A 10,502-nucleotide genomic window follows, 5' to 3' on the forward strand; every position below is an offset into this window, starting at 1 on the left:
ACACATTAGACCTACAGATATATAAAGCAGTTAGTTTTATAAAGCATATAGGATATTAAAGTAATGAAAGACATTAATGTGACATCAATTTTTAAGGAGAGTTACTTGCTGAAATAAATGAGTATAGCCTAAAAGTTGATGGCATGTTACAGTCCTGAGTAATGAACCTCTCTGCCCCCTAAAACCTTGTAGAATAAATAATGCTTGAGCAAGTCAGTGGTCATTAACTCTTCATCCTCTGAGAGCTACATGTCACATTGATGTCTCATCTGATTTTTTTTTTAACTTTTTAAAATTCATTCAGAAAGGAATTATCTTTCCTGGAATAGCTATAACTTGGGGTGCATTATTCTCATGTGTCTGCTTTCCTGACGGCTCCCCCTTTTCAGTGAAGTAGAGCTGTGACTGATATTGCCAGATGCAAAATTCTTGAGGAAGTTAGTTTTTCTTTTTTCCTTTATTTCCTTCTTTTGTTTTTCCTTTTCCTGCTTTCTCACTGTCTGCCAGTGCTCTGATTCGCGCTTTACCCAGCTGTGTCTTGGCATACCAAGCCTGGAAAATCAAAAAGCGTGTGTATGTTTTATTAAAATTTAAAAAGAAAAAATAAAAGAACACTTAAGAAACTCTTTACTAGTACAATGGAGCATTCCTTAAAAAAAAATTCTTAAAATCCTGTCTGGCTCGTGGCAAAGCAGAAATGAAATCCTCAGATCTCTTGAGTACATTATTATAACAAGAAGTATAGCCATTGCTTGCTTGAAGTGTCTCATTAACAGGAATACTTAGCTGGGCCATTTGTGTTGCTATAGCTATGGAAATGTTAGAACTTCTATGATCAACCCTATTTCTGAGGTATATAGCTCTTGTCAAAACTCCCTCTGGTCTGAAACTTGGCAATAGACAAAGCATGTACTTCTCATGGCTCTGCAAATCAATCCAGACAGTTTTTATTTCAATGAGAGTGCTTAAGAAGCAAAACAAACCCCGAACATTAAACCTGTTTATTGCTTTCAGATGCCTGTTCACAGTCCTGTGACTTGTAAACGATTTTGGTATAGTCGCTCTGCAAACTTGCCAAGCTCCCAGGCTGTAACATCAACAAGGCAGTTCTAGGCCATGTGAAAATAATGTAAAATGAAGGAGAGGGTAGTGCTTTAAAGCTAGAAGTGTGTAGGAATTGGTCTTTTCCTGTATATACATACAGGAACCTTTATCAATAGTCCTGCCCATCAGTGATTAAAATGCCACTAGGTGTTGACATGATTGATAAAATGCCTTCCCTCTTGCCCGTATTTATCCATGCGCTGCCCCAGGAATGGATGTCTTTCCTCTGACCACAGACCACTATTTAATGCCACAACTGTGTCTCCTTTGCCCTTCACTTGGGTAGTCTTCAACCTTCCTACCAATGCAGCATCCTGTAAAGTCTGCCTTTTCCATATGATTCATCCAAAATGCTGCCTCCAGCTTGAGCCTGGTAAGGCTACCCCTAGGAATTTGCCTTGTCCAGTTTCCCAGTATGTGTTACAGACAGGCAGCAGCAAGACGAGTAGCTGGGAGAAGAGGTATTGGAAAAATGTGTAAGGAAGAAAACCCCTTGATGTTCCTCTCCTGGTCCCAGATGATCCTTCTTGGTGTCATGCTTCTTAAAGGCTTCCTCTGGGTCCCAGAAAGGGGCTGATGACAGGCACCCTATTTGAATCTCTTGTCTTGCAGATTAAATACTGTCAGCAGGTAAATGAAGTCTGACAGCTGTCAAATGTCTAGCTGGCTGCTGAGCAGCCCTAACACTGTGGTCTCTGCTCTAATTGCCCAAATCAGCTGAGCATCCCTCCTCCAAGGACCCTGACTCCACTGATTAAAACATTATGCAACCTCTCATGCATTCACATCTAGATGGTGTCATGGGAGGTGTTTGGGAAGAACCTTTGGTCTCTCAGTGCAGCAGCCTGGGCAATTGAATTTTGCTGTCCTAAAGATGGTCTCGGGCCAAGCTATTCCTGTGTCAGGGAGAACAGACACAGTTGGGACAACACGGGGCAGGGAGAGGCCTGGAGATGGCTGTTTATGGTCCTTCATATGAGTGGGATAAGAAAGACAAGATGGTGGTTGTGACTATTGGCTCGGGGAGGAATTGACTTCTCCAGCAGTAGCTAGCAATCAAGCAATGTCTCTGGCCTCCCATGCGTGATAGGCCATAGAAATTCTATTTCCCCCCCAGGTTTGTTGTCCTGGGAATGATGTTCTCCAGACCTTAAGTGGGAGATGGAAAGAATAACAAACCCTTGCCAACAGCTTGCTGGGAGCTTGGGAGGATGGAAAGCACCGTCTGGTGGGTGCAGACCGGGGAGGTCATCTTGCTGCCCACTCTGAGTCACTGATAAAGGATTCTGCTGCATGTGGCAGGAGGAGCTGAGTGACTCATGATGTCTTCTCTTGTTCCCTTCACATTTCTTTGTGCATATATTTCAATGTGGTAAATCTACCTGCCTGTTGGCATGTGATGATGGCTGCTTTTGACTCTTTAGCTAGTGAAACCGCTGTGTGAGATTAATGAAGCTACCTCCTCGGATATGGTTAAAATAAAAGTAGATTTATCACTAATGCACTAGCATCTGATCTGGGGATGTAAGTTACTGATAGTAAGTGACTGATCAGTGTTAAAATGTTTGCTTGTTGGAGGAATGATGTCCACAGTCTTTGGTATGGGTTTTCTTACATATTAAGTATTTTGTACCAGTCACTGCCAGGCAGAACTAGTGTGCTAGTTGAACTGTCCTTTGCTCCTCTAGGACTACTGTTATTTCTGTGTAAGGATTTGTATCAATCACACTGGTGCAATAATTTATAATTTCAAAAATGTGGATGTATAATTGGGGCAGAAATTTGAGTAAATTGAATGAAGAAATCACATTATCACAAACTTTGCATTATTTATATTCATTTTGGAACACTGGCAGAATATAAATGTCAAACAGGGAGATTCATGTTTCCAGTGAATAGAAATCAAAGATTCATCACAGCGCTAATCTTCACTTTGAATACTGTATTTTAGCAGCCCCACTTCAAAAAGGACAAAGCAAAGCAACAGAAAAGGTCCAGTGACGGCAATGATTAGAGGCTCAGGAAGAGGGGCTTCTGTGCAAGAAGAGATGAAGGTACTGGAGTTAATGCACGAGGCCATTTTGACAATCCTCTTCCCCTGTGCCATATTACAGGTGCTGGGGCAAAGTTCCATGACATTTAAGGGAAACAAATTTAAAACCGATAAAAGGAAATACTTTCTTAAGGGCTGTAATTAATGCAAGGAAATTATTGCCATGGGAGGCTGAGGACAGTATCATTTTAGCTGTGTTCAGAACAAAGTGCTGCCTGAATACTTTGTGCTGTACAAAACAGGCACATTTATAGTAAGTGGAATAATATTTTGGAGTTAAACTCGCACTAAATACTAGCTCTTGTGTTTCAGGGTACAAATGGATTACTACTTGGAGCTGGGAATGATAGGGCTTTTTCTTTGCTGCAATGCTGAACCATTAGCCTTTCCCTGAGGAAAGATACTGGTTTAGATAGGAAGCATGAAGAAAAAAAAGAGTAATTTGCCAAATATCACAAATGCTGCATATGCTGAGTGAGCCAAATGGCTCTAAATGGAAATTGGAAAGTACTCAACAGGGCTGGGAGAAATATGCACTATCATTAGGTTAGCAGTGGAAGACGACTTGGACAAAGTTGTTAGAAACAGCATCCTGTTTGTTGTGTGAGGTGCTGTGAGGATTCAAAACCAGAGGGGATTCAAAGAGCAGAACAAAGAGGAAACCTTTTAGCCAGGAGAACTCAATGGTTTATAAGCACGTCTGTGTAGAAGTTGGGGGGGGTATGGGACTGAGAAAGCTCTTCTGGGGTCTCTTGGCTTCAGTACAGAAGTCCTATCCCATTTGGAGCCCCTGGTGTGGGCTGCCTGCAGCTTTCCTTGGCACATAGCAGGGCTGTCCTGTTCAGTGCTCAAGGCTTTTACTAGCGTTTAGCAGGCTTGAAGTGCCTCCATCAAGCATTGTGCTGTTTTTCTGGGGTGTCAGTGCTGCTAAGCTGTAGTGTTGCACTCAACTAGCTAGTTCAAGCCCAGTTCAGCTGTCCCTAAACTACACTGAAGTCACTACAGTAAATAAATCGTAGACCTGTACTTAAGCCTGATAAACTGTTCCCGTCATTAGGAAAACCAAAAACAATACAGTGAAAGCAGAATTAACCATCACATGAAGATAATCCTAGTCTAAGGAAAGAAAAACACATTATTACTGAGCTACACGTGGAAAAAATAGTTGTTTGCAGGGTGATCCATGTATGTTTGAGGTATATGTAATGCATCTCAAATGCACTAGGTTTTGCCTTAAGGATTTTTTGGCCCTGAGGGTGGGAGAGAGGGATGGAGTTTGAGGCAGAAACTGATTTTTTTTAAACCCTGAAATGAAGAAAATTCTTGTTTGAAATAATTTTAAATAAGGACTTAAAACTCAATCCCCATGTGGAGCACCCTGCAGGCCCCACGTGTCCAAGTTTTCTGCCTTCTCAAGATAATATAGCCAAGCTTGCTGAACATGTCAGCTCTGAAAGAAAAAGGACTGATGCATTGTACTACTGGCACCTGCATAACTTATCCATGCATGTGAAGGCCACTCTGTTCAACGTGAGCTGGGTGTGGGCAGTAGGTTCAGCAAAGCAGTATGCCAGGCTTGTTACCTGTGCAGAGTTGCTGCCTGTAATAATGACCGTTTGCCTGGCATGTCCAGCTGCCAAACAGCCCAAAATGGAGGAGATGGGTGTTTGGTGCTGTTGAGCCACACATCATCATTCAAATAGTGATGTGCCAACCCACCAGCAGAATTAGCAGGTTTCTAGATCAAATGTGCCTGGACAAGGACATGGCAGGGGATGATGAAAGACAGCCAGTTAACGTAGCTCTTTGTCACCTTAAATATTTCTTCCTCCTCTCTGTACACTGGGTCCTGTCTGGCCAGAGAAGTCATGAACTCGGCAGTCCTCAGTGGCTTCCTGGTCATCTGTAGCAGGCGTAGCTCACTCAGGACAGCTTGCACCGCCTGGATGATGTGTCCCTGGGTGAAACCATCAGACACCTTTGCTAGGCAGCTTATGTTCAGCAAGTTGGTGATTGCTCCACCGTTCTGCAGGATGATGTGTTTCCATAACACTGTTCACCAGGACCCAGAAAAAGAAAATGCCAAAGACATGCATTAAGGAAAGCAGGAGAAATATTTCTGCATTTGGAAATTGAAACAGGAAAATAAGGGATATCAGTCAGGAAAGCCAAGATTCAAGTTTTTCTTGTTTGCTGTTTCTTTCATCTACAGATTTGGAGCATAGAGGCCCTTAGGCATGTCTGTTCTTAAACAATTAGTGATCATTTGTTGGCTGCCAGTCAGTACTTTTCAGAAAGTCATTAAGGGCATATAACGTGAGGTGGGTATGTGTGTAAAAATGGAAAGAACTACCTAAATATGCCTGTGTGTATACACAGAAAGAGAACCTGTCCAGAATGTTCCCATTTGGGTGTATAAAGTACCTATATTAACAGCTTGTTCTTATTTCTGTGACCCTGATCACAGGTTACTACTGCTGAACTGAGGGCTGCTATGGGGACTCAATGTCTGGTTTGGGAGCCAAAGGCTTCCAGCTATGCAGGCATGTGTTGCAAAGGCCAGGTGTAAATTTCTGTGATTGCATTTCACTTGTTATTTAAATGGTGAACCTGTTTGTATCTTTTAGCTGTGAACCTCTGTTACATGAAGGTTTTCTTAATGTTTGTGAAGTGCCTGAGATTTTGCTTCCAAAAATAAATTAATAGGAGTAATAACATCTTTTGTTTTATCCTAAGTAAAGTAATGGTCTGTCTCAGAGAAACTTAGTAAAACTTTCATGCCATCTCACCATGCTTTCCTTTAAAGCCTTATATGAAAACATTTGGAAAAAATAAGTATTATGCATAGAGATTAAAAAGGTTCTTGAATGACACAGACAATTTGTGATTTGAGCATTGTGTGTTTGAATGCTCATAGGTAGTATGAAAATGTTGGGTGGAAAGTTAATGTACTGGATGTTGGGGCAGTCATGAAATGGAAAGAACCTGCCTTATTCTTCCTTTGATTGCAATATCAATACTATGGACTTATGCCCATAACTATCGACAACTTTGTACAACATTTTTCACTCAGGCAGATTGTGATCTTCCACTTGAATTGTATCTATGCTCGATAATTATTGGCTGAATCACTAATTCATAAAAGAGGAATTGATGCACACAACAGTGAGTGCTACTTCTGCGTAGCCATATATTGTGTGCTGCAGCTTCTGTTGCAGATAGGATCATGTGTAATACGAGGTACTGACTTGCTGGGTGATTAATAGCAAGAAACCAGGATAGGATTGTGAATCTTCCACTTTAATGACTTCCATTGTATGTTTACTCTTTCTGTTGTGCATAGATTGGAACATTCTGGTTTGTAACAAAAGGGAGGGTTGTAGCAGACAGGTAGCTGTGCGCTGTGGCTATGAATATTTGTTATGTAATGGCTTTTCTGTCAAAACAAGCTTCTTTAGATCTCAAATTGGGTGTCAGGCACTGAAAGTTGTCAAGATTGGAAAGTGAGTGCTCTGTACCATAAAGATCATATTTCCATTGAACTTCAGGGAAGGCTGGAGCTAAAGAACCAGCCAGGCACTGTCTTAAATGGGACAACATCAAAGAAGTAAAGCTACAAGTTTAATCTGCTTTAAAATGTCAAGAGTTAACTTCTTGGGGCATTCTTAAATTTGCAGTTGAAATCCCTTTAACTGGCCCTTTTTTTGACTCCAAATTAGCGGTGAGAATCCCAGAATGTGACAGTTCAATCCCCAGAAGTGAACACAGCTAAATTCAGCTGCTATCACCTCCTTTCTCTAGGTCTTATTCATGTCCCTTATCTGTTAGCAATTTATCAGAGCTGTAACGTAACATGAAACACATGTTAGCTTGCTTAGAGACCATTTCCCATCCACACTATGAAAATTATTGAATGTGGGAGAGATTTACAATGCGCTAGGCAGTCAAAACCTGCCTTGAGCTTGCCCAAACGTGCATCATCTCAGTACCTTGGCTGCCTCCATGAAAGGCAGTATAAACTGGACTTCACAATACAGTTGCATGATTTTTGTAATAAGGTGACTATGCGGAGCAATATTGTAGTCAAGGTACAATTGTGTAATGAGGTCCCCGAACTGAATGTGGTTTTCTTTACTACTGTATTCTTCTGGGACGTGATCCATCAGAGATTAGCGGCATGAAGGGAGTCTGCTTTCTTTGATATGGTGATCAATAGGGATACTCATGCTAGGAGCCACTAGTGGAAGAAACAAACCTTTGAGAGTCCGAACTCTAAGTGTTTGGTGCCATTCTGAATAGCCCAAAACGTTTTTTCCACATTATCTTTAGACTGAACCTAAACAGCCCTTCTGCTTATGAGTCACCACATCCAGACTCCTTAGTACCCAGAAAAGTGTATTAAACCACAAGATGTCTGTGATAAAACCACAGGAAAAAAGATTATACTTCTGGGAACAAAAGTCCTTCTACCAGCCAGTTCTGAAGGATGTGGACAAACTACCATTCTTCTTGCAGTAATTGATTCACATTATTATGCTTAATTTGGAGCATTTCTTCCTAGTCAATGCTGAGCTATTGCAGACTTTCAAGGTGATTCAAATCTGAAAACAAACTTGCATACTTGAAAGTTTGTCTTTTTTTCTACCCATGTAAGTTGGTCTAATAAAAGACAGGGGTTTTGTTACAAGCTTTGACTCTCAGCATTATGGGGTCCTCAGTGAATTTGTCAGACTTCGGGAGGGCCTGTCTATCACCACTTGATAGACTAGACATGCAAAATCGTGGATGCTTCTACAATATCTCTCATGATCTGTAAGTACAAAAGTGGAATTTGATAGTGACAAAACTCAATTCTCCAGATGTGGTTCTGTTTATGGAGAGGCCCTGAAATGTATTGTTTGGAGTATGGAAACTGGATAGGAATAACAAATTCAGAATCCTTGTGTAAAAAGAAAAGCTTAAAATAGAAAGTGTGTACTGAAATAGGATCTTATCCTTCCTACAGTGAAAAAACAGCTTGGGATGAACTGAGCGCATGCTAAACAACTCATGAAAAAACGCTAATCACTGCAGAACAGTATTTTTAAAACCTTCTCCTGACTTCCACTCTTATTATCTGATCTTTGGGGTAGCCTGCATCACTATTACCTAAAGTTTCAGGAGTTGAAAATTTAGGCAATACTGAAATTAACTGAAAGTTTGTACCTGGGGTACGAGTTGAGGTCAAAGTCAGTTCTGAGGATAACCAGACAATAAGCATGGATTTTAAACAGTAGTAATCAACAGGATCACTTGAAATACTTGCCAAATCTTGAAGCGTAGTCAGGTCTAGGAATCAGAATAATTTTTTGGTAGACTTTGCAGAAAGGTTTAAGATTAGCATCGAAGGGACGGTTGGTGGTTCCCACTAGCAGCACTCTGTCCTGTGCTTTCAAAGCCTTAAGGAATTTGGGGAGGATCTTTTCCAGTCGTTTTGGGTTCATCTTCAGCGCGTACATGTAAATACAAGGAAGAAAGAGTTGTTACCAATGCTGACAGTTTAGTTAATGAGGTGAAGTTGTAGACATGCTATATACAACAGGACTTTGCTTTTTTTTAGTAGTCTAGTTGCCTTTAATATAAGCAGACTAGATGCTCAACCTAAGTAGAAAGCCTCTGTCTTCTAAAAGTCAGGTAAACCCTTGATTTCTGCTTATGTATTTGTGAGTTTGTGCTAGTGCCTTTCACTATTGAATTTGCTGGTCCTGTTATTGAAAAGCAGGTAGGAAAACTCATTTAAAGAAGGAAATCCTGATTTCCAGTTCAAGGAGAAATATTGCTTGGACCTGCATACCTGATGAATGGTAGGGTATGTAACCTGGTGTGGAATCCTCCCAGCTCTCAGAGGTTATGATCTACCAACTTCTACCCATGGTTTAAATGTGAAAAATACACTCCCTGATTTTTGCTGTGACTTCTAGCTTGCTGAGGCTCTAACCTGAGAACACAAGCTTTTTGAACTCAGGATTCTCTCTTTGTAATAATTTACTATTTGACTATAACAAATACTTAAATACTATTTACAAGACAGATGAGTATTGAGCAAAACCTGTTATTGGATAGTTATGTTTGACAATGTTCAAGTGAATGTTGGTTTGAGAAGCTTAATCAAATTGCTGTGGTGTCACTCTACTGTGAACAACTGGGTTAGGATAGTGTATCAGAGAAGTCTAATGACTCTTCAGAAACGATTGGGACTTAAGATCCAAGTCACCAACACTCACTTGAAAACTTTACTCTCTAGATCACCTTGTGATTTTTTTTTTTTTTTTTTTTTATATAGTAGGCAAATCCCTGAGAAACTTGATCTTCAGTTTCAGATCAGCTTTCCTTAATGTCAGTAAGGAAGAAACCGTCCTGCAAACCTTCTCAGCTGAAAGGCAATAATAAGCACCTGTGAATCTACATTGCATGTACAATCTTTGTGATCCAATTTTTCTGTTGTCTGCAGTAGCTGACAGAAAGGAGACAAAGCTCTGTTCTTTGCAGTGAAAGCTATGGAGGAGGGGAAATTGGGAAATCAATAAGAAATCCCAAAAGTCTTGGGATAGAGTCACACAGTTATTTTTCTAGCTAAACTTGTCTTAATTACAATATGCCTGTTTTCTCATTCTTGTTATTCTCATGGTCATACTGTGCACCTTCCTAAGTTTGCCAATTGCTTAATCATGATAGTGAGTTGACCGTGTCTTCGCACTAGGGCTTAGGTCCCGCTTTGGAGCATGGACGTGTTGCTTGCCAGGATGATACATCCAGCTCATGGTTTTTGCTCTTGGATGAACTATTCCTATGGCCATCACTCAATGCCAGCTGCCATCTTTTCATCTCCTCCTTGTTGTGCCTATGCACCCAGTGCTCCTAGGACAGCGGGATGCCTGCATTTGCTCCCAAAGAATGTGCCCTGTAAGCACAGTAGCTCTGCCCTGGGGCAAAGGAGAAATCTTGTGTTTTCTCTTGCTCAGAAAAAAGGATGTCACTCTGTCCATGCTCAAACAGTATGTTTGCTGGCTAAGGGCAGGACTTAAAATCACAAGCTCTTATCCAAACTTTGCCATTCCCTTGTTGGGAAGCTTTTGGTAATGAACTTGACTTAGAATCATAGAATCATTGAGGTTGGAAAAGACCTCTAAGATCATCGAGTCCAACCGTCAACCCAACACCACCATGCCCACTAAACCATGTCCCTAAGCGCCTCATCTACACGTCTTTTAAATACCTCCAGGGATGGGGACTCAACCACTTCCCTGGGCAGCCTGCTCCAATGTTTAACCACTCTTTCAGTAGAGAAATTTTTCCTCACGTCCAA

General features: G+C 41.0%; 1 protein-coding gene across 1 annotated transcript in view; it reads right to left on the bottom strand.

Moving 5' to 3' along the window:
- Positions 1-477: 477 nt before the first annotated feature.
- IQCA1 (IQ motif containing with AAA domain 1) overlaps positions 478-10,502 on the bottom strand; it is a gene marked incomplete at its 3' end in the record, with an annotated part of 126,934 nt that continues 116,909 nt past the window's right edge. The window contains exons 17-19 of the mRNA XM_019473617.1: positions 8,463-8,640; positions 4,971-5,209; positions 478-552 (exon numbers count right to left, since the gene is read on the bottom strand). Coding sequence (XP_019329162.1) covers positions 478-552; positions 4,971-5,209; positions 8,463-8,640 — 492 coding nt within the window. The remainder of the gene's footprint in view (positions 553-4,970; positions 5,210-8,462; positions 8,641-10,502) is intronic.

The sequence above is a fragment of the Aptenodytes forsteri genome, unplaced genomic scaffold (assembly GCF_000699145.1).
Source record: "Aptenodytes forsteri isolate BGI_AS27 unplaced genomic scaffold, ASM69914v1 Scaffold264, whole genome shotgun sequence".
In the NCBI taxonomy this organism is placed as follows: Eukaryota; Metazoa; Chordata; class Aves; order Sphenisciformes; family Spheniscidae; genus Aptenodytes; species Aptenodytes forsteri.